This window comes from Pecten maximus, chromosome 17, assembly GCF_902652985.1.
Source record: "Pecten maximus chromosome 17, xPecMax1.1, whole genome shotgun sequence".
In the NCBI taxonomy this organism is placed as follows: Eukaryota; Metazoa; Mollusca; class Bivalvia; order Pectinida; family Pectinidae; genus Pecten; species Pecten maximus.
Window position 1 is genome coordinate 6,485,119 of NC_047031.1, and position 26,408 is coordinate 6,511,526.

General features: G+C 38.1%; 1 protein-coding gene across 1 annotated transcript; it reads left to right on the forward strand.

Moving 5' to 3' along the window:
* The first annotated feature begins 499 nt into the window (after positions 1–499).
* Positions 500–25,993, forward strand: LOC117315856 (MAM and LDL-receptor class A domain-containing protein 1-like). Its single transcript, XM_033870261.1, has 17 exons — positions 500–706; positions 1,163–1,291; positions 2,242–2,293; positions 2,626–2,661; positions 3,331–3,546; positions 5,074–5,160; positions 5,870–6,130; positions 7,041–7,190; positions 7,471–7,628; positions 7,904–8,102; positions 8,775–9,032; positions 12,791–12,934; positions 14,036–14,193; positions 14,860–15,056; positions 17,067–17,204; positions 19,714–19,874; positions 25,780–25,993. The coding sequence occupies exons 1-14, from the start codon at positions 500–502 to the stop codon at positions 14,956–14,958; spliced, it is 2,154 nt and encodes a 717-aa protein (XP_033726152.1). The 3' UTR covers positions 14,959–15,056; positions 17,067–17,204; positions 19,714–19,874; positions 25,780–25,993.
* The last annotated feature ends 415 nt before the right edge of the window (positions 25,994–26,408 follow it).

Below are 26,408 nucleotides of genomic sequence, written 5' to 3' on the forward strand. Positions count from 1 at the left end.
TTCGGAACGTAACTCTCCATCGTGTGATACAATGCACATTAAAATGATTGACAGCTTGTCACGTAATTAAATCAAATGCTTTCCTAAATGCTTTGCTAAAGTATATCTCATGTTCTTAGCCTTCGAAACAAAATATCATTAAATCATATCAAGTTTTCGTACAAAAATGAAAATAATAATAAAATACAGTATGCACTGCATCATAAGTACAACGTAGTGTATAATGGTGATCTTATTTGATCAAGAATGTTCTATTCATAACTATTATTTTTTATTCGAATAAACACACAAACTGATTCTGTGACGACAAAATTATTACACAATTAATACAATAAGCGATCTGTAATCAGTTCATGACGTCATCATCGTCATTGTGACCTCATTGGTTGCTATAAATAGATGTAATATTGTGACGGGCTCAGAAGAAGATAGTAATGACCCAGATATGGGACTAGACAGGACGTTCCATAGAGATAAGAATCTACTGGAATACGTCAGGATGACAGAGAAGAAAAGTGCTGGTAAAATTCCCTCAATACTCGCTCTCCTCTTCGTCACGCTTCACGTGTCAGCGTTCGTAGCCGTCACAGTTCTGCAATATCGTCATGTGCTTGAATTGGAGCGTAACTTGTCCGTGAGACAGGCGGACATTTCTGACCTGACGGATTCGTGTGGAAGTAAAAGTCGCCAGAGACGACAGGCTCTGGTACGTTGCACTTTTAATATCAGTAAATCTGATGACTATTTGTGTCACATTTTGACGTCAGGGCAACCAAATTCGACTTGATTCGTGACGTCATGATGCTATCTGAAATGCTTTTCGATTATCCAGCCATATGAAATGTTACATTTGAATTATGTCGGAATTCAGTTCTGACTCAAAGAAACTATTTAATACTTAATGGTCGTCCAGTGATCTGTTGGCGTCTAAAGGGTCACAGTATACTTGTCATATCGTAATGGCGAACCCCATCAATGACATTTATAGTCAGATAAATGCCACTCCTCATTGAGAGATAACAAAGGAGAACTATCATGTGTAGCAAATATCTCTACATGTTGAATAACCCAATGTTTACGACTTCAAACTTTTCAATGCAAACTTGTAGCTACCTCGTATTACTTGGATCAATTTAATGCCTTTTATTCAAATCTTATTTAGCATGTATTCAAACGTTCACTCGACGAACTTGCCAGGAAAAACCCCGACTTCGAAGTCACATGGAAGCTTGTAAACTCAAGGCAAACCTCCTCTGTGTCGTCGTTGATGTCAAGCGTTCTACATGCACAGGTAAGTGATAAGACAACATTGATAAAGTTGTTGTTTTAACTTAAAAAGAGGGAGAAAATAAAATAAAGAACTAGACTGGCATCATGATTAATTTGGAATATCGACACCAATGATGTATTAGTTAATTAAGATGATAAAATCAGAGCAGAGTTAGAAAAATACCTCAGCTCCAAATGTCTATTAATAGTTTAGATTAAACATATTTTATTTGAAAAATTCAAATGAAATTTTACACGAGTTATACAACTTAGTAACGCCCTCTTTCATAAACTATTATACAATGGTAAATACATGGCAGCATTTTATGTGGATATTTGATATATACATATATTTAGATAGAGCAGGAAGCTATTTATAGTTAAGCCTCGTTGGCATTAGTGGTTGGGATTAGTTAATTAGGAAAATTGGTAAAAGCACAGTGGAATTAGTAAAAGAGCATAATTGCTAATAACTGTTTATAGTCAAACTTCCTAGTCAATAGGATAATTAATAACCTTGAGATCTCCCGAGTATTCGAGGTATCCGAGCACATTTTATGTGTAAAGACTAGTTTGTTTTTATTGATACCGAAATGGTTAGGGAAATAACCCACACGATCTCCAACAAACCTTATCTAACTGATATCCCTAATTCTACCATTCTCATCTAACCTATTCTTAAAAAACATAACAAATGTGTTGACATTTGCATGAACAACTGATTTTGTACTAATTAAATTGTAATAACTTTTGTTCATACAATTTGTGTAATTGAAATAAAAGTTGTTTAAACTAAACGAAAAAAAAACACAAAAAAAAACCAGAAAAAAACTTATTTTAATAAATGAATCGGATGCTATGTCATATTTCATTTATGTTTCTAAAAACACTTCCGCAATGCTAGTTATCCGCTAGTCGATTTAGAATTTAAAAAAAAGTAACGTTAATGATAATTGTGAATTTGTGTTTCAGGAGCAACAACTACTTCAGAAATGTTCTGGAGATGTGAAAATATGTCTTTCTGGTGAGTAGAGCAATTCATTTTGTTTTTTGCCATCGTTAAATGACTCTTTTCTCAGAGAAATCACTACGCAGATAATCTAGCCAATCAAAAGCGGCGTTGCAAACGGCAAATCAATTTTATGTTACGTAGTGAAATAATGAACTTTAAACAAATAGAAATGTTAGAATTTTTTTTTTTCTTTGAATTATAACCTTAGAATAACATTTTCGTGTAAATAGTCTTTGATGAAACAATTTGTTTGTAATAAGAACTGTAATTTATATTAGTATAATATATTATTATATTTTTTATATTTTATTATATTATTATGATATATCATAATTCTGATTCAGGTATTGTCGGAGATCTCGGAACGAAAGGGGACAAAGGTAATATACACATAATTAATCACAATACCTATATTCATTGTTTTCTAAATAAGGGAACACTTCATGTATCCTATGCCAGACTGACAAGAATTAATACGGCACAGTTTTCAATAAAACGTAACCAATTTGCCGTCCCCTGTGAAAGAAAGGAACCATGATGCAACACAATTAAATGTTTTACATACATATACACATATATATTACAGAAACGTAAGTACAAAACACCAACTGACCTAATGATAAGTATTTTTAAGAAAAAAAAGAGTAAAAACAATATATGCATACTCTTCCCGTTGTGTCGTCTAATACAACCGTGTCTTGCTGCGAATTGGTCGGATTGAAGAGGGATGTGTCAATGTGACCTTCCAAATATGTGTAACTCTTTAAGGAGCCGTGGCTTTATTCCGACTTGTTTTTTGTGTGAATTCAAATAATATTTGATTTAACTCTGATTCAACATACAACACGACCGTAAGGCGTTTATTAAATAGTTCAATGCAAAGCAAGTACAAAGTGCCACACCGTAACCTTAACCTTGTCGATGACCTTGTCCTTGATTTTCAAATCACAGGCGTTCCTGGGTCTAAAGGCGATCCCGGAGCTCAAGGCCCTGCTGGCTTACAGGGGCTAGTTGGGTTAAAGGGGACCGTGGTGTCATTGGCACTCCAGGTACCAAGGGACTCCATGGAGCGAAAGGTTCCGAGGGACCTCAAGGTTGGAAAGGAGAAACCGGAAACAGTGGGCCGAAGGGACTAACTGGTCCCTCTGGGGCTCAGGGTCCAGCAGGTGGAATAGGTGACGCAGGTGACCAAGGAGAAAAGGGATCAAAAGGTTTAAAGGGGAATCCAGGTCGGAAAGGGGAGCCGGGAGCTGACGGCGGACAAGGTAATATATGGAATTCATCAAGATATCGACTCAAAATGCAATGTAGGTAATGATGAAAACACCAATATCTAAAAAAAAAATGCACTGTAAGTAGTTTAAACATTGAGGAGTTGCCTCCCCTTTTGTTGCACCATTGTTAATCTTAATTCATGTGTGTATATATGTTTGTGTTTGTTTGCCACCTATTATATAAGGAGAGGACTAATATAGGCAATGCCTGATGTCTAATCCTATTGACAAATTACATCTTATGTCAATAAAATATGTTGAAATTGAAGTAGTTTAAAATTTTCCGCCTGGATCATTAAACTGCGCAAATGCCTAAGCATACATACAAACTCTCAGTACACAATCATCACTCTTGAACTCATTAATAAAGAATGAATCTGTTAATTAAATCAGAAGGCCACAAAAAGGACGTATACAAAGTTAGGCACTTAAATGGGTTAAAAATGCCAACAAATGGTCGTATATGAACCCTAAGGAGTCATGAAGGCCCAAAATCGGCCTTATACCCACCTAAAGGAGTCACGAAGGTCCACAAAAGGCCGTATAGACACACATTAAGGGGTCATGAAAGCCCATAAACGGCCATATTGGCATCCTATGAAGTCTTGAATGTCCCAAAACGGCCGTATATACATCCTAAAGAGTCATAGAGACCCCCAAAACGACCGTATTGGCACTCTAATGAGTCATAGAGACCCAAAAACGACCGTATTGGCACCCTAAGGAGTCATAGAGACCCCCAAAACGACCGTATTGGCACCCTAAGGAGTCATAGAGACCCCCAAAACGACCGTATTGGCACCCTAAGGAGTCATAGAGACCCCCAAACCGACCGTATTGGCACTCTAATGAGTCATAGAGACCCCCAGAACGACCGTATTGGCACCCTAAGGAGTCACGAAGTTGAGGCAAGGTATGTGTATAGTCATACGGCGGGAAAAATAAACACTAGCATATGATCATCTCATATGTTGACTCATGAAATGTACTGGTGGTATTTCGTTATCATCACAGAGAAAGAGTGTTTGAAGTTTCATTGTCTGTGTATATATCTAAACTAGTTCCCAAAAATTCAAGCTAATCTTCGACCAGAAAGGTCGGGAAAATGTACGGCGTCCATATATAACGTCACTGAACTATATGAAACATGAAATCTCTTGATAGAACAATGTCGTCAGGAAGCTGTCATTGTTATAATTAAAAATCAAAACTTTGCAGTAAAAAGAGCGAAATAACAGACAACCCTAATGCGACTTCGTATCGTTGTTTGCACACAAAAGAAACCGAAACTTAAGTTTGAATCTAATATTTTATCCAAGCATGGTGGATACGGTCGACATTTCCGGATCCCCGGGAACAAATCTGGCGGACATTATAACACCTTTTAGATCAGGACTCAAATACAAAATTTCTTCAGAATGAACAAAATAAATAGATAAATAGATAAATAAAGTATTATCTCTAGACACCACAGGAGTTCTATTGAGAGTTTTGTTTTGAAAATCAAAATCGTTTCAGGGCCTGCGGGTTTGAAAGGAGAGACAGGAGACTCGGGACCCCAGGGAGTTGCTGCGGTTTACACTGGACCAGTATGTGACTGTATAGGTACGTCCTAATCCCAACTGTTCATTATCAATATGTCGGTAGGGTTATATTAGATTGATCTCTGAGATTTGTATAAATATTTGGAAGTTTCCCATCCAAAGTTATATAAGGACAGTTGTCAAAAAACATCAGGAGACGAAACGTAGAGAGCAGAAAGGAAAAGACCCCTAGTATTTCAATGAGTATAGTGACCGATTTAAGAATCTCCAATATCCCTTAAATAGGAAAGGCTAAAAAAAACATGTTTTTTTTTTTTTTTTTAAATAAGGCTGGCCTTATTGAAGAGCTCTCCCAAGTCCCTTGAACAGATGACGTCATACACAATCCCTAGAGTTAAATAAGACTTTCCAATGTCCCCTAAGCTGGAAACAAAATCATCCACGGTTTTGCAAGGATTTTGTCATTGGTTACCTTTTACAGCATATAATGAGATACAGTTGGGACACTGTCCAGGTTAACTACAATGTCGTGTAATATGTCGCATTTACATTATAATAATGTCACATGAAACAGTTCTTAAGATTCGTGGGCATTCGCCAAAGTATTGTATACATTACATCGTACATTTATATGACTACTTTATGTTTCCATTAAGATATCCCGTCACTTCTCCTAAACGTTTGAACTTTATGCTAAATCAGCTACTCGAGTCAAGCACATTTTAAACTACGATTTTTCACTTCAAAAGTTCTGTGAAATTTTGCTTCAGATAAACCGTACCTATCTTCGTCACCTAGCGTCATTTCCGGTGACATCGGAGCAAGCCTAAATCTCTCTTGTCTAGCAGACGGAAGTCCACCTTCCACTGTCACATGGTACAAGATCAGTGAGCCCGGATGTAAATTTAACGGTACTTCCGGTAACGTGCTTTCGATAGCAAATCTTGAGCCGTCTGACCTCGGACGGTATGTTTGTGTTGCCTCAAACAGCCATGGTAACGCATCAAAAATCATTGACGTTACAACAACAGGTGGGAATCAACAATACTTTTAGTTATCTTATTATAACATAAGTTGATTTGCATTCTTTATGTAATTGATTGGTAGGAAAATTCAATTAGTATATACGATGATTTGCAAATTCTCTTGAATTTAATATAATTTAGATTTGAATTGCATATTTGTTGGATGGAACTTGAATTAAATAAAATTTGAACTTTGTATGTATTAGATAAGATTTTAAATTTGTATATTCATTAAATCAAATTTGAATTTTGTCATCATCAGATCAGTTTTAAAAGAAAATTTTCATTGGATCAGATTTTAAATCTGTTTTTATCACATCAGATTTAAATGAAATTTCCATATTGGATCAGATTTTAATCATAATAATTCATGGACAAGATTTAAATTGCATATTTATCAGATCATGGTTTAAATAACATTTTCATTGGGTCAGATTTGATCAATATTTTCGTTTATTAGATAGTTCAATGCAAAACAAGTACACCGTACCACACCATAACCTTGACCTTGTCGATGACCTTGTCGATGACCTTGTCCTTGATTTTCAAATCACAGGCGTTCCTGGGTCTAAAGGCGATCCCGGAGCTCAAGGCCCTACTGGCTTACAGGGGCCAGTGGGGTTAAAAGGGGACCAAGGTGTCATTGGCACTCCAGGTACCAAGGGACTCCGTGGGGCGAAAGGTTCCGAGGGACCTCAAGGCACATCAGATTTAAATGAAATTTCCATATTGGATCAGATTTTAATCATAATAATTCATGGACCAGATTTAAATTGCATATTTATCAGATCATGGTTTAAATAACATTTTCATTGGGTCAGATTTGATCAATATTTTCGTTTGATCAGATTTGAATAATATATTTACTTGGTCGGATTTAAACTGTTCATTCATTAGATCAGATATTTACTTACAGATTCACTGAACGTGTTAGATTGCAACTTTGAGAATCAGACTTTTTGCCATTGGACACAGTCAGGTGCAAATAAGATGAACATGTTGATCCAAAGTGGAAATACTAACACTCCACTATCTGGCCTAACTGTTGACCATACGCTCGGTACAGGTGCGGCCTATCTCTGTCACATAATTAAATTTATATGCTTTAATGAGAAATACAAAAATAAATTTATTTGAACTAATGATTTCTCAACAATAGACAATTTTACTGCTAAAGACGCCTAAATGAGCAGTCATCATATCAAAATATTGGCATCGACATCTGTGTAAGTTTTAAATAAAATTTGTCATTATATTCAAATGCGCCTTAATAGAAGGCTGTATTTAACGTTTCTGTCTATATTCAGTGAACGTTTTCAAATATAATGATGTATTGGTTGTTCCAGTTTCGGGCCGGTATTTATATTTTGACACATCCCTGACCTCAGCCAATCAGAGCTCTCGTATCGAGTCTATGACCGTACCAGCCAATCAGGACCATTGCTTTACAGCTTGGTACAACATGTACGGCAGGGACATAGGAAGTCTCCAAATCTACAAAAAGGTACAGTCGTCTTAGTGACGTAAATCTAGGTACACGTATACTGATGACGCAAATCTACATTTAGTTACACATGTACTGATGACGTATGCGTAGGTACACTTGTATTAATGACGTTTAAGTACGTACATATGTACTGATGACGTATCCTCAGGTACGCTCATATGTATGACGTTTACCTACATGTAAATACACATGAACTGATGACGTATCCCTAGGTACACTTGATTTTTAAATGTCATTGTATGATAAGATAATTATAAAGCCTTTTGTTTCAGAACTGTGATAATAATGTAGAACAGCTTTTGTGGAATAAGGCCGGAAATCAAGGGAAAGGCTGGCACAAAGTCTCATTTTCACTTCCGGCGGAACCCGGAAATGGTATCAAGCTCGTCATACAGGCGACTGCTGGGGTCGGTATCCAGGGGGACATCGCTATAGACGATCTGTCACTAACAGACGGCCCTTGTGCTATCCGTACGTCCTGATTTACCTTTACAAGTTGAATGTTTTTTCTTGGATTTTAAAGTTGTAATTTACGTACGAAAAACCGCGTTTGTCACATTACTCAGTACATAATAACATATTAATGTGTTAAATATAAAAGGTCATCTGCTGATAGTTTTTATCGGCCCAACCAGTTCATCTGTCACCAAGAAATGTAGAATATGCCTCTTATTTCTGTCATTTGTAATCTGATGTCCGTTTTTGTTTGTTTTTGTTTTTGCTTTTTTGTTTTTGTTTTTTTGTTGTTTTTTTTGTTTTGCTCAGAAAATAAAATTCAAATTTTCAATTTTCTTAAGTATCAAAGAAAAAAAAGCGCCAGTAAACTCAAATTAAATTTTAAACATTTGAAAGCAATGGTCCTTATTTTATTAGAAAATAATAATATTTGCTAAAACGGGAAATTATCAAAATGCCAATTCCTCAACTTTTTCTGATTTAGCTAAAATACCCAAAACCTCTTATCTTAATTTGTGGATTAACACAGATTTTACGCTATCAAATTAGACACATATTCACACGCAGAAGCAATGCTAATCTCGTCAAATACAAGAGGATATGAGACAGGCTCTACTAAATAGTGACATTGTGTCCAACTTGAATAAAAATCTAAATATTAAATATTTTATTTTTGTCCAAATATAGCACTTCCTGTTATTGTCGGACCTCCAAGCGTCTCGATAACAACGACGGTTGGGTCAGACGAACTCTTGAAGTGTAACGCCACCGGTGCTCCGAGTCCAACTGTTGCGTGGACCAAACCAACTTCCTGTCGCCCTTTTACACAGGCCGGGACCTCACATTCCATAAGTCATACTACATTTGCTGACGGAGGAAAATATACTTGTACAGCGACCAACACAGCGGGGAATACCACGAAGGAGATCATACTAAAAATAAACGGTAACCTCATGTGACGTCACGCTTTCCTCCAACCACAAGCAAGATGGTATAGTTGATCACATAACAGAGTGATGGTGTTTTAGTTTAAACATATTTTATTGTATCAAATATATACAATAGGATTGGGCACAAGTTTTCCAACTTATATCAAGCCCTTTCCATACAATATTATATAACACATACAAAATATACAAGATGACATTAACAATAAAATAATTATTTAGTGTGGGAGTGTGGATAAGTGAAGGGTAAGGATGGGGTGTAAGAAGGTGCAAGTATGTGAAAAGAATGTGACATCTCCTTCATTTTAATTCTTTTATGAAATAATTTAGACATTTCCACTAGTAATTGAAACATCTTTTTTTTTAAGACTGCGTGAATGATTTTTCTCGACCCAGATGGCACAAGTACACAATCCACTACTCGTAACTTTCGGCTTTTCAATGTTCATCATATCCCCTGCCACGGTTTTCTTTCGCTTTGGTCTTTCCTTTCCTTCTGATATTTCCGTTTCCCAAGTGCCATATGAGTCGAGAAAGATAAAAGACGCAGACTTTGATAGAGTTAAAGGGGTTAAACAATTTACATATATATATATGATTTTTTTCTTTTTCCCTTTTTCTAAAAACACAATATATCAAATATATTAAGTACTGAAGAGAGATATGTTGAAAATTTTTTTTTTTTTAAATGGGGAGACTTGCACGAATGGAGTGATAGAGAGAGGTAGGTGGTAGAGAAAGTACAAATGTAAAATCAAAATCTATTTGTATCGTGAATATATTTCTGAGTGTGCAGAAATATTTTTTCGTTGTCTGCTTTGGATAATTCATGACTGCCATGTAGAATAAGCTGTAGGTCCAGTGGGATGAAATCATTTAACTCACGGTACCACTTTATTCTCTGATCTATGTACTTGTTGCAAATAAAAAAGAAGTGAAATGCATTTTCAATAGAATGTCCACAATGACAAATTTGAAAATCAATTAAGTTAGCATGAAATAAGTCGTCGTTTAGAGTACTTGAATTAGTTCTTAATCTAGCATGCAAAATATTAGATTTTCTGTCACCAAACAAATAATAAGAGGGGATATTTATGTCATTAAGCTTACGAAGAGAGTTTTTAAAAGCTGGGGCTGACCTACTCTGTCTTATGCCAGGGTCTAAATTATTCCAAAGTCGAATAGTAGAGGGGAAAAAAGAACTATTAGAAAGTTGAAGTCTGAAGTTAGGTAAGGAGTAATGGTTTGCATTACGGAGGTTATATTCTACATTTTGTGACACTAAAGGAGGTAGTAAAGCTGAAAGATAATTCGGCGTGAGGTTAGCTTGAATTTTGAAAAAAAGTTGTAGTTTTCTGTTCTTTCTTCTATTTACTAGTGGTTCGAGTCCACTTTCTGAATATAATGAAACCCTACTTGCATAAGATGGTAAACCTGTTATAATACGGATAGACTCTAACTGTAGTTTTTCTAGATTGTCTGCGTCACCGAGGGTACATCCGTCCCAAACTTCACAACAATATTCTAGTAAAGGAAGAATATATGCTCTGTAAATTTTGTCTAAAGTTCGTCTATTTAACAAATACTTCAGTTTTCGTAAAACACTTACCTGTTTTGACACATTTTTACAAATATTTTCTATATGCATACTCCATTTACAATTTTCACTTAATACTACTCCAAGGTGCTTATGATTTTCTACAAAGTCTACATTTACATTATTAAACTTAATTTCAATTGCATATTCAAGTTCAAAGTTGGAAACAAGTAATGCCTCTGTTTTAGAAGGGTTGAAATTTACTAACCACTTACTAGCCCAGTGTTTAATTTTATCTAAATCGTTATTTATTTTTCTTACAATAGTTTGAGGAGATGTATCACAGTATAATAAGGAGGTATCATCTGCGAATAATTTACAAAGACTTTCCAGGTTATCAGCTATGTCATTAATATATAGAATGAATAAAAGAGGGCCTAATACAGAACCTTGAGGAACTCCGGCATTGGTAGATTTAACCAAAGACTTCGTATTTCCCACAAAGACTTGTTGTTGTCTATCACTAATATAATTTTTGAACCACGCTAACAATTTTCCGGAAATGCCATAATTTGCTAGTTTAACTTCCAATCCCCTGTGCCATACACGGTCGAACGCCTTTGAAATATCACAAAAAACTATACATGAAGGACGTTTTTTTTCTAAGTTTTCGCATAAAGTGTGATATAATTCAATCATTTGATGTACTGTCGAATGACCTGGCTGGAAACCAGACTGATATTTATATATTAATGAATGATCTAATAAATAGTTGTGCAAATATTTCACTACCAATCTTTCAAAAACTTTACCAACAGTGCTTAATAGTGAAATAGGTCTATAATTTGAAACTACCTGTTTATCCCCCTTTTTGAATATAGGCATTACTAATGCTTTTTCCATTGTTTGGGAAAGATACCAGTTTCTAAAGAAGATCTAAAGATAAGAGAAAGAGGAAGAGCTACTGATAGTGCTGTGTTTTTTAACATATGATGACTTATGGTATCAATACCTACAGCTTTACTAATATTTAACGATTTAAGGATGTCGATAATGTCGTTCAAATTGAAAGGTATGTCAGATAGAGTAGCGTCCGTCCTAAGTTGTACAACAGGCACGTCGGTATTGGAATCGTCGATAGTAGAAATGGAAGCAAAGTAATCATTTAAAGTGTTAGCTTTACCGTCTTCTGTAATTTCGATTTGACCAAATTCATTTCTGAGAGGAGGTATAATGTTGGCAGTATCAGTTGTTTTAATTAGCCTGCGGACAATTTATTTTCCAAAAATTTTTAGGGTTCGAAACAGAGTATTGATCAAGAATGCCATTTATGTCCGCATAAAACCTTTCTTTAGTGCTTTTCTTAAGATTATTCACATGATTACGTTGTTTCCGAAAGTTAGTGAGGTTAGCGGAGGTTCGATTTGATTTGAAAAATTTTAAAAGTCTGTCTCTTTTTCTAATTTCACGTCTTAAGTTAGCGTTAAACCAAGGTTTGTCATTTGGTCGTACTGTCACTATTTTTGTCGGTATACACTCCCCAGCTATATCTAAAAATCTAGATGTAAAAATATCACACATGGTGTACTATCAAATTTATTGAATTAGTTTATAAATTTTACATGAAACTAAAATTATGCATGTAGAAGCGTGGTAGAATGTCATATAAACGTATTATCTTCTATTCGCTTTATTACAGCGACACATTCTACTTCAATAGTACCGTGACGTCACATATATGACGTCATTAAAGCGTTTTTATAGAGATAAGTGTAAATCGCAGTTCATTGGTACGTGTGCCGCATGCAGAGTGCCATAAATACACGTGCAGTCTTTGCATTGTCGTAGCTTCTCGTATCACGTTATAATGGGTTGTTTTACAAAGTTGATTATATTTCTGAAAGAAAGGAGAACATTTTGTGCCACGCAGTAACGCATGCGCACTTTGTGATTGTTCTATATACATGTGCAGTGTCATTTGTGTGCTTTGTGACTGGTTGACACTGAGCGACGTCGATCAGAAACTTTCATAGTTATAATGTTACTTACGTAGGTGAGAACAGAAACAAAAAGCGACGATGCGCATGTCTAATCTATTATAACTCACCCAATGAATTTCTTTGGCCCGACGACAGCAACTAGACTTCATATGCGCATGCGTCGCTTAAAAATACGTATGCGCTTCTGACTATAATACGAAGTATCTTTTCTTTTTCCAGGAAGTCTGAACTGTGACTTTGAACAACATGACCTTTGTGGCTGGACATCTGAAACAGCAAACCATCCGGATACCTGGCTCTTCCACTCCGGAAACACAGCCTCCAGTCACACGGGACCGAACAACGATCATACGACGGGCTCGAGTAAGTCTACCATGTCAAGTATATATCACCAGACGATTCGAGTAACTTTTGCTTAGTCGCCGAGTGTTATATCATTTACATGGAATGATTGGTTTATATGAAAGAATGTGACTGTGGTCATATTGTGTAGACTAATAATATACTCAAAATAAATCTGAGTTATCATTTTCAATGACATTTTCTCGTTCACCATCTAGAACATTGTGTTTTATGAAGGTAACACGGCAGTACCGAACACGTCATTAATCCGGCTAAAATTCCCCGGGGGGGGGGGGGGGGGGGGGGGGGGGGTATTATTTGAAATTTGTAGCTGTATAAGTGTATAGAAAGTAACCATGTCATTCACCTGAAGCAACCTTCTGTTGTGTTGTACAATGACGTAGTTTCCAACTACTACGAGGACTTCTTGTCTCGAAATGACCCTGGCTGTTCACGCGAGCATAAACACAGCAAAGAAACAAACTGTTATGCTGTGATCGTGTATGATTTTTGAAACCCTACTCCATTTTTTTTATCCACGTGCGTCTTTTCCTGGTTAATTTTATAGTGCAGCAGGCCGGGTTTTAATTGTAAATACTGTACATAGTTGTATGGTCGCCTTCTAGCTTCCGACTAGGGGGATTTCCCATTAGCTCAGTCGGTAGAGCGGCGGACCTCCCTTTAGCTCAGTCGGTAGAGCGGCGGACCAGTAAGCCGAGGGTCGCGGGTTCGATCCCGACTGGCTGCACACTACTACTCCTATTAGGCCCTACTCCTACTACATCAACAAGGTGTAACACTTGAAAATCGTACGTTGCATCGCCGGCTATCAAAACCGATTTTGATCCATTTTCTCATATTAAACTAATTGTCAAAAGAATAACATTCGTTGACAGTCAAATATTCTTTACCAAGGTGCGTTATTGAAGTTTGTGTGCATTTGATTATGTAGTCGGATTGAACTAACGTTCAAAGTGAATTGAAGCTCATCCCACTTCCGGTTTTTCGAGTGTTGCACACCTTGTTGATTCAGTAGGAGTAGGGGCTAATACTTTTGTTGATATATCCTAACCGGAAGTAGACGTCTGTTACACAACTGACGTCTTTGATTGGTTTATCTAGGTCGTGGTGTTTACCTATACATGGAAGCATCTGGCAGATCCCCGAACGATACAGTGGTGATGGTGTCACCAAATCTCCCGGCTTTGAATGATGTCTGTCTCAAATTTTGGTACAACATGAATGGTCAGGAAATTAACAGCCTAAACGTATATACCAAGGTAGGGGGCGCTACATGTATACCGTCACCACAGGCCCTCGCCTTGTCTGTCAAAACATCCGATATAATTGTACAATCAAGATTAAGAACTCTATTGGCCTGGTGAAACGACCCATTTTCAAGAAAAATGTGATTGTCGATAAGCTGTTCAAAAATATGTCATTGGGAATGGTTTCAATGGGCAGGCAGGTCATTATTCTTTAATTTGGTATATGATGCTATATATATCATGCCGTTGATTTGTCGCTTGGCCTGATGGAAAATCGGAAAGTAGCTAGAATTCTGTAAGTCGTATACCTTCATGCCCGGCGAATAACATGCGAAGTCTCTAATGGGTAGCTTAAAAATACGGCTTGTCAGCACCTCAGCATCGTCACGATGAAACTTTGGTAGGAAAGAAACTTACCTGTACATATTAGTTGATATCTGTAGATTATTCTGTTGCTCGCCCCTGCCTATCGAAATCGCTAGTCACTCTCAAACTTGGCCTTATTTAAACCAGTATAACACATTTGTAATCTAAAAGCTGATTGGCTTAGGGAAATAACCAATCAGCATTTTGATAACTATTACATATTCATAAACAAATTTAAGAACGTTAGAAATATATGCAATACATTAATGCTATGATACTTTGTTTTGCGGTAATGTGCTTTCGTTGTTTTAGGACTGTCACGGTGTAAAAAAGACAGTTCTCTCGTACGTCGGTGACAAGGGCGAGGCATGGCAAGAGAGTTGTACCAAAGTACACCCCTCAGAATTATGAGTACAACTTAGTCATAGAGGGCGTTGTAGGCTCCGGTTACCTAGGAGATATCGCTATCGACGATCTAGAGATATCAACAGAAGACAGTTGTGCTTGTCGTAAGTATTTCTTATAATGCACGTTGTTGTCATGTTGTTATTATGTTGTCATCTTGGTCATCATGTTGTCATCGTAGTCATCATGTTGTCATCATCATGTTGTCATCATCATGTTGCCACTTATAATCATTGCTGCGTCAACACTCTACTTACTCATAAACTTCATGATGACGTCAACGCTCTTATCAAATATAAATGTCTTAGTAACGTTAAAGGGACAATTTAGTCAAGTTTGTTTACTTTTTTATCATTTCACACATTATTTCATGAAAGTGTACTTCAGTTCTCCTTATGAACTATCCTTGGTCATATATTGATACAAGTTTATGTTTTCCATGCGTTTTTTAATTAATTGTAAGGGGGATCATAATCGTATAACCGTACGATTCATATGCAAATGAGCAAGTCGTCTCTACACACTTTGTATACATGTGTGCAAGCACATCCCCGTCTCGTGACTGTAAACAACATTGGTTTGCATTTGAAGCTGTTAGCGGATATTTTAACTATAGGTTGCGGGTCTCGTACCAAACGTAGACAGTGAATGGATCAACAAAATATATGGAGAATTACTGTTAGGTCATGAATATAACAGTTGTGATTTTTTCGAACGAATGTGACAACAATGAAGAAGTTCATACAGTTGCAAGCGAGTTTGCCGAGACTTGACCTAGATCGGCTTACGGAGTAATGTTGAGTGCGATATTTTTGTTCTGTACAACTTTCATTATCATAATTCCATTCGTACTTGTTATAAGTATTGTTCTGATTACATCATGGATGAAATAAATCACCTAGATTGGTGTTAGCGTGTGTTTGCATTCGTACACAAATGAAAAATACAATCTTTTTCTGCATACGTATCGGCCATATACATGCATGTGTGTACACAATTACATGAACACGAATTCCCGTTCGGTGACCCTGGAATAAACCTGTGTTTGGTCGATTTGAATTGTCAAAACAATAAATCATTATTGAATCTATCAATTATAATACATGTAACAACTGTTTGCCACGCAATCCAAAGAAATAAGTATACATCGGATCTACCGTGTCGTCACTTACAACCAACTCTGTTCCCGCCAGAGGGCGCAATAAGTTGCACTATATTTGGAGTATAGCTATATTTGACGTGGGCTTTCCCCAAACTTAAACTGACCATAATGGACATTGGCTACGGAGAGATGATTATTGACCGCAAATGTTTTTGTCTGGATATATGTTTTATCGTTTCTGTCTGAATTATAAAAATCATGCTTGACTAAATTGTCCCTTTAACATATCGTCACTAAGAAAACTTCATTTCAGCAATCTCTGATATTTGTAAACGCTAACAATGCCTGCCATTTGATCAAAAACATTCACTAAAACATTTATTGCTGAAATAAGTTTCATACAGTACGGTTTAACTTGATCATATTACTCTGCTAAAGACAAGTCATATCAAAAGTTCTTGAAAAGCGAAATTTAATGATGCTCTCACTACTGTGATTTCTAATTATCATAGTGACGTCATCATTATTGTCAGTTCCAACATATACAGAATACAGCTTGGTACAATTGTTTTGAAAAACAATAAAACTTTACAACAATAGTCTTATTTCTATATGAAACTTTCTATGAAATATGTTGTTTTTTTCGTAATGCGGAGTTTTCTTCTCTTGTGAACAACTATTGATTGTTACGTCAATAGCTTGCAAGGAAAAATTGTGTCATTTTACCAGAAATCCACGACGTTACTCTCACAGACAAATGACGTCACAAACGGCACCTGCTCAGGTAACTCTACAACAAGAAAAGACGGAGTAACAAAAACAAACAAAAACCACGAAATTGTCATAATTATTTTATTGTTATGTGATCTTTGTGTATCTTATTTACATGTCCAGACTTTGTTACATGTCACAGAGCTCTTATTCAGCTTGAGAGCCTCTGAGCCATTTAGTTGTTTTCTGAACCTCCTCTGTGTGTTAAGATTATCACTAAACATTAGCATTGCATTCTAAGGCGCTGTCGACGATCCTTGCGACTTTGAAAAGGATACTTGTTCCTGGGTACAAGACAAAGCCGACAATTTTGATTGGGCGCTTCACCGTGGCTCTACAACGTCACTCGATACAGGGCCGAGCGGGGACCACACGACAGGTACAGTAAGGACGGGGTCAATAGGTCAATTTCTTATAGTAGGTTTCCTGTAGTCACAGACAACACAAATGTTATCATCCGGGGTCAATAGGTCAATTTCCTATCATAGATTTCCTGTAGTCACACGAATGTTATCACCTGGGGTCAATAGGTCAATTTTCTGTAGTAGATTTCCTGTAGTCACAGACAACACAAATGTTATCATACGGGGTCAATAGGTCAATTTCCTATCATAGATTTCCTGTAGTCACACAAATGTTATCACCTGGGGTCAAAAGGTCAATTTCTTATAGTAGATTTCCTGTAGTCACACAAATGTTATCACCTGGGGTTAATAGGTCAATTTTCTATAGTAGATTTCCTGTAGTCACACGAATGTTATCACCCGGGTCAATAGGTCAATGTTCTATAGTAGATTTCTTGTAGTCACATGAATGTTATCACCCGGGGTCAATAGGTCAATTTTCTGTTGTAGATTTCCTGTAGTCACAGACAACACGAATGTTATCACTCGGGGTCAATAGGTCAATTTTTTATAGTAGATTTCCTGTAGTGACAGACAACAGGAATGTTTTCATCTGGGGTCAATAGGTCAATTTTCTATGCACAGTGAAGAAGGTTGACGGACTAAGAGGGCGCACGACTTGTGTCCCCTTGTATTAGGTGGCGCAGCGACGCACTCGGAGGGAGCGCGAAGCGTAAATATTGCCAGATCCGATAAAGGAGAGAGATATCAATAGCTAATTTAATTAATTTGCACGTTCAGTAATAATTAATCTATTGGTATACAGTGTTGATTTCAGCGAACGGTTCGCTATTTGCTCAAGCTAATTAAGGCACAGATGAAGTATCGTTGTTTACGTTTTCACTGCTAACAAGAAATATCTTTAAAAAGATAAACGGCATAGTTTTAATGCTGGTGGTTATAATGTAAAACTGCTGGTGAAATAAATTAACGAACTAATTAATAAATGCGCAGTTTAAGCACGGATAACAAAATTATATCAGTTTGAATCATTTTTGGTGATAACAAGACTTCATTTGAATCAGGAATTTGATTTTATTAATGTGTCATTTGAATAGATACGTCCACTTATTCAGCTTGCATTCAATCTTAATTTCGTTTCGTCTTTAACTGCATGTCTGCATTTTGCATTTACCGCTACATTGACCAATCACATACTTCATCTTGACCAGTAACGTCACCTGTTGCGTCATATCCGGGAACAAAAGAAAATTATTCGGCAGCCTGTCTATGACGGCCTCACATACTGTATAAACTTTGTATGTGATATATGTGGCTAGGTCGGTCTCCGGAATATTTATATAGTTTTATTTGTCGGTTTTCTTTGTTAAAGCCACGAAATAGCGAAAAAATGGGGGACGGTGTTATGGAAGAGAATTTCCTATAGCTGCGTACTATACGGCAGGTGATCAAAATCCTATAGTCCGTTTCCTAAAGCTGCAGACTATACGGCAGGTATCAGTTTGAGCAGAAGTTAATTGTGATCAATATCCTATAGCCCGTTTCCTAAAGCCAAGAGGAGACTGCATGTATACATGTATACGTATCCCTACACTGAGGTCAGGAGGTCAATAAATTATAGTCCGTTTCCTTCATCATGGTATCATTCGATGCCACATGATAGCAATGAGGATTAAACTCGTATGGTTATCAATTGAGATGTAAGGACTAGTCAGCATATCCATGTACCAAAATCAGATTTTTTTTCTATTTTGATATGCCTCCTTAGCCAATACAAATCGAAATGGTATGCGAACCCTGTTTTTGAATAATAATAATAATAATAATAATAATAAAAAAAATAACAAAAAACAAACAAACAAACAAACAAACAAAAAAAAAGAAAGAAAACCCAACCAAACAAACAAACAAACCGAAAAAAGGTTCAATGTGACGATAAAGTACTCGATTTGTTTTTAAATCTTCATTGTTTAGTATGAATTAATTTTGACATTGCTTTGAAATGAGTTCAATAAAGTTTAAGCAACAAATGACATCAAAAAAACAAACTTATCATCAACAGAGAAGGAGTTAGTTTATGTGAGATAAACACATAATTTCAACTCTGTGGCAATAACGTAGGTGTGATATCAAAAGATAATATGTATGTCAGAAATTATACAGCATATACAGCCCCCCCCCCCCCCCCCCCCCCCCAAACATAATAATAATAATAAATTTGATTTTTTTTACCTCAGGTTCTGCATTAGTTTGTAGTAACATATACAGGACCCCACCCCCCCACCCCCCCCACCCCCCACCCCACCCCCCCTCCCCGCCTTCTTAAATAAATGTATTAATTAATAAAATGAATGAGTAAATAAATGAAAATATACAACCCTATGAAACAAAGTAATAGTCAATTTGATTTTAACCGTAGTTTATACATTAATCTGTAGTATAAATATTGTGGACTGAGTAGTTTAGTCACGAGTCTGAATCACTAGAGATGCCTTCGGATAATAAGAATATTTTGTACAACAGGAAATGGGAATTATCTATTTGTTGAGGCGTCCAGTCCCCAAAGAAGTGGACATCAAGCCAAGCTAGTGTCGCCTGTCCTCAACCCAGGTCAGTCGTACTGTCTGGACTTCTGGTATCACATGTACGGCGCCAACATGGGAACCCTGACTATCTTCACACAGGTGGGTAATCATACATCAAACTAACATAAGGTTACAGGTGGGTTATAACATTAGCATCCGAGGACAGGTGGGTTATCACACTAACATCAGAGGACAGGTGGGTTATCATACTAACATCAGGGGACAGGTGGGTTATCACACTAACATCAGAGGACAGGTGGGTTATCACACTAACATTAGAGGACAGGTGGGTTATCATACTAACGTCAGAGGACAGGTGGGTTATCATACTAACATCAGAGGACAGGTGGGTTATCACACTAACATCAGAGGACAGGTGGGTTATCATACTAACATCAGAAGACAGGTGGGTTATCATACTAACATCAGAGGACAGGTGGGTTATCATACTAACATCAGATGACAGGGGGGTTATCACACTAACATCAGAGGACAGGTGGGTTATCACACTAACATCAGAGGAAAGGTGGTTATCACACTAACATCAGAGGACAGGCGGGTTATCATACTAACATCAGAGGACAGGTGGGTTATCATACTAACATCAGAGGACAGGTGGGTTATCACACTAACATCAGGGGACAGGTGGGTTATCACACTAACATCAGAGGACAGGTGGGTTATCACACTAACATTAGAGGACAGGTGGGTTATCATACTAACGTCAGAGGACAGGTGGGTTATCATACTAACATCAGAGGACAAGTGGGTTATCATACTAACATCAGAGGACAGGTGGGTTATCATACTAACATCAGATGACAGGTGGGTTATCACACTAACATCAGAGGACAGGTGGGTTATCACACTAACATCAGAGGACAGGTGGGTTATCATGCTAACATCAGAGGACAGGTGGGTTATCATACTAACATCAGATGACAGGTGGGTTATCACACTAACATCAGAGGACAGGTGGGTTATTACACTAACATCAGAGGACATGTGGGTTATCATACTAACATCAGAGGACAGGTGGGTTATCACACTAACATCAGAGGACAGGTGGGTTATCATACTAACATCAGAGGACAGGTGGGTTATCATACTAACATCAGAGGACAGGTGGGTTATCATACTAACATCAGAGGACAGGTGGGTTATCACACTAACATCAGAGGACAGGTGGGTTATCATACTAACATCAGAGGACAGGTGGGTTATCATACTAACATCAGAGGACAGGTGGGTTATCATACTAACATTAGATGACAGGGGGGTTATCACACTAACATCAGAGGACAGGTGGGTTATCACACTAACATAAGAGGAAAGGTGGTTACCACACTAACATCAGAGGACAGGCGGGTTATCATACTAACATCAGAGGACAGGTGGGTTATCATACTAACATCAGAGGACAGGTGGGTTATCACACTAACATCAGGGGACAGGTGGGTTATCACACTAACATCAGAGGACAGGTGGGTTATCACACTAACATTAGAGGACAGGTGGGTTATCATACTAACGTCAGAGGACAGGTGGGTTATCATACTAACATCAGAGGACAAGTGGGTTATCATACTAACATCAGAGGACAGGTGGGTTATCATACTAACATCAGATGACAGGTGGGTTATCATACTAACATCAGATGACAGGTGGGTTATCACACTAACATCAGAGGACAGGTGGGTTATCACACTAACATCAGAGGACAGGTGGGTTATCACACTAACATCAGAGGACAGGTGGGTTATCACACTAACATCAGAGGACAGGTGGGTTATCATGCTAACATCAGAGGACAGGTGGGTTATCACACTAACATCAGAGGACAGGTGGGTTATCATACTAACATCAGATGACAGGTGGGTTATCACACTAACATCAGAGGACAGGTGGGTTATCACTAACATCAGAGGACAGGTGGGTTATCATGCTAACATCAGAGGACAGGTGGGTTATCATACTAACATCAGATGACAGGTGGGTTATCACACTAACATCAGAGGACAGGTGGGTTATTACACTAACATCAGAGGACATGTGGGTTATCATACTAACATCAGAGGACAGGTGGGTTATCATGCTAACATCACAGGACAGGTGGGTTATCATACTGACATCAGAGGACAGGTGGGTTATCATACTAACAGAGGACAGGTGGGTTATCATACTAACATCAGATGACAGGTGGGTTATCACACTAACATCACAGGACAGGTGGGTTATCACACTAACATCAGAGGACAGGTGGGTTATCATGCTAACATCAGAGGACAGGTGGGTTATCATACTAACATCAGATGACAGGTGGGTTATCACACTAACATCAGAGGACAGGTGGGTTATTACACTAACATCAGAGGACATGTGGGTTATCATACTAACATCAGAGGACAGATGGGTTATCATGCTAACATCAGAGGACATGTGGGTTATCATATTAACATCAGAGGACAGGTGGGTTATCATGCTAACATCAGAGGACAGGTGGGTTATCACACTAACATCAGAGGACAGGTGGGTTATCACACTAACATCAGAGGACAGGTGGGTTATCACACTAACATCAGAGGACAGGTGGGTTATCACACTAACATCAGAGGACAGGTGGGTTATTATACTAACATCAGAGGACAGGTGAGTTATCACAATAACATCAGAGTACAGGAAGGTTATCACAATAACATCAGAGGACAGGTGGGTTATCACAATAACATCAGAGTACAGAAAGGTTATCAGAATAACATCAGAGGACAGGTGGGTTATCACACTAACATCAGATGACAGGTGGGTTATCATGCTAACATCAAATGACAGGTGGGTTATCACACTAACATCAGAGGACAGGTGGGCTATCATACTAACATCAGAGGACAGGTGGGTTATCACACTAACATCAGAGGACAGGTGGGTTATCACACTAACATCAGAGGACAGGTGGGTTATCACACTAACATAAGAGGACAGGTGGGTTATCATACTAACATCAGAGGACAGGTAGGTTATCACACTAACATCAGAGGACAGGTGGGTTATTACACTAACATCAGAAGACAGGTGGGTTATCACACTAACATCAGAGGACAGGTGGGTTATCATACTAACATCAGAGGACAGGTGGGTTATCACACTAACATCAGAGGACAGGTGGGTTATCATACTAACATCAGAGGACAGGTGGGTTATCATACTAACATCAGAGGACAGGTGGGTTATCATACTAACATCAGAGGACAGGTGGGTTATCACACTAACATCAGAGGACAGGTGGGTTATCATACTAACATCAGAAGACAGGTGGGTTATCATACTAACATCAGAGGACAGGTGGGTTATCATACTAACATCAGATGACAGGGGGGTTATCACACTAACATCAGAGGACAGGTGGGTTATCACACTAACATCAGAGGAAAGGTGGTTATCACACTAACATCAGAGGACAGGCGGGTTATCATACTAACATCAGAGGACAGTTGGGTTATCATACTAACATCAGAGGACAGGTGGGTTATCACACTAACATCAGGGGACAGGTGGGTTATCACACTAACATCAGAGGACAGGTGGGTTATCACACTAACATTAGAGGACAGGTGGGTTATCATACTAACATCAGATGACAGGGGGGTTATCACACTAACATCAGAGGACAGGTGGGTTATCACACTAACATCAGAGGACAGGTGGGTTATCATACTAACATCAGATGACAGATGGGTTATCACACTAACATCAGAGGACAGGTGGGTTATCACGCTAACATCAGAGGACAGGTTGGTTATCATGCTAACATCAGAGGACAGGTGGGTTATCATACTAACATCAGATGACAGGTGGGTTATCACACTAACATCAGAGGACAGGTGGGTTATTACACTAACATCAGAGGACATGTGGGTTATCATACTAACATCAGAGGACAGGTGGGTTATCACACTAACATCAGGGGACAGGTGGGTTATCACACTAACATCAGAGGACAGGTGGGTTATCACACTAACATTAGAGGACAGGTGGGTTATCATACTAACGTCAGAGGACAGGTGGGTTATCATACTAACATCAGAGGACAAGTGGGTTATCATACTAACATCAGAGTACAGGTGGGTTATCACACTAATATCAGATGACAGGTGGGTTATCACACTAACATCAGAGGACAGGTGGGTTATCACACTAACATCAGAGGACAGGTGGGTTATCATGCTAACATCAGAGGACAGGTGGGTTATCATACTAACATCAGATGACAGGTGGGTTATCACACTAACATCAGAGGACAGGTGGGTTATTACACTAACATCAGAGGACATGTGGGTTATCATACTAACATCAGAGGACAGGTGGGTTATCATGCTAACATCACAGGACAGGTGGGTTATCATACTAACATCAGAGTACAGGTGGGTTATCATGCTAACATCAGAGGACAGGTGGGTTATCACACTAACATCAGAGGACAGGTGGGTTATCACACTAACATCAGAGGACAGGTGGGTTATCATACTAACATCAGAGGACAGGTGGGTTATCACACTAACATCAGAGGACAGGTGGGTTATCACAATAACATCAGAGTACAGGAAGGTTATCGCAATAACATCAGAGGACAGGTGGGTTATCACAATAACATCAGAGTACAGGAAGGTTATCACAATAACATCAGAGGACAGGTGGGTTATCACACTAACATCAGATGACAGGTGGGTTATCATACTAACATCAAATGACAGGTGGGTTATCACACTAACATCAGAGGACAGGTGGGTTATCATACTAACATCAGAGGACAGGTGGGTTATCACACTAACATCAGAGGACAGGTGGGTTATCACACTAACATCAGAGGACAGGTGGGTTATCACACTAACATAAGAGGACAGGTGGGTTATCATACTAACATCAGATGACAGGTGGGTTATCATACTAACATCAGAGGACAGGTAGGTTATCACACTAACATCAGAGGACAGGTGGGTTATTACACTAACATCAGAGGACAGGTGGGTTATCACACTAACATCAGAGGACAGGTGGGTTATCACACTAACATCAGAGGACAGGTGGGTTATCATACTAACATCAGAGGACAGGTGGGTTATCACACTAACATCAAATGACAGGTGGGTTATCACACTAACATCAGAGGACAGGTGGGTTATCATACTAACATCAGAGGACAGGTGGGTTATCATACTAACATCAGAGGACAGGTGGGTTATCACACTAACATCAGAGGACAGGTGGGTTATCATACTAACATCAGAGGACAGGTGGGTTATCATACTAACATCAGATGACAGGTGGGTTATCACACTAACAGCAGAGGACAGGTGGGTTATCACACTAACATCAGAGGAAAGGTGGTTATCACACTAACATCAGAGGACAGGTGGGTTATCACAATAACATCAGAGGACAGGTGGGTTATCATACTAACATCAGAGGACAGGCGGATTATCATACTAACATCAGAGGACAGGTGGGTTATCATACTAACATCAGATGACAGGTGGGTTATCATACTAACATCAGAGGACAGGTGGGTTATCATACTAATATCAGAGGACAGGTGGGTTATCATACTAACATAACAGGACAGGTGGGCTATTACACTAACATCAGAGGACAGGTGGGTTATCATACTAACATAACAGGACAGGTGGGTTATAATACTAACATCAGAGTACAGGTGGGTTATCACACTAACATCAGAGGACAGGTGGGTTATCACACTAACATCAGAGGACAGGTGGGTTATCACACTAACATCAGAGGACAGGTGGGTTATCACACTAACATCAGAGGACATGTGGGTTATCATACTGACATCAGAGGATAGATGGGTTATCATACATCACATTATATCGCCGTTTAATGAACCAATCAAAATCGACAATATTTGGCTGATAGCATATTTTAAGCCAATGAAACTGCTTGTTTTCAGCAAGATAAGATTAAATATTTAAACTAGATATTTATTTTGCAGAAAACGGATAACCATGCAAAATTACACAGCCTGGATTTGCAGTATGGTGATCAGGGAAATACTTGGAAACACAGACGGTTGACCATTCCCGCGGAACAGTTTCCTTTTGAAGTAGTTTTTGACGGAACTGTTGGAACCGACTATACAAGTGACATGGCTCTGGATGACGTGAAATTGTCAAGCGGCTCGTGCTAATAAAGAATTGTGTACAGTAGATAGTATTTGGTGTTATTTATAGTATCCACCTGCCGGCACGTGCTAATCAAGAATTATGTATAGTAGATATTATTTGATGTTGTTTATAGTATCCACGATGGGTTTTTATTTGAATTTAAAACAAAAATATGAACCTTTTAAGGACATGTTGATATCTTAATACATAGTGTAGAATATATTTTTCAGTTTTGATATTTATTAACCGAAAGAAAATCGGTTTTCTAGGCCGCTATAGTATATCTGAGTTATTTTCAATCAATTTTATTTGGTAAATCCCTATTACCTTTGCCCTAACAAAGCAAATTTCCACCCTGTCTGCGTCCACGTGTCCGTTATTGATATGATAGAGAACTAGTACTAAATATGGATAAATATCTAATCAAAATTTCGTGGTTACCGGTCAAGACCCAGGG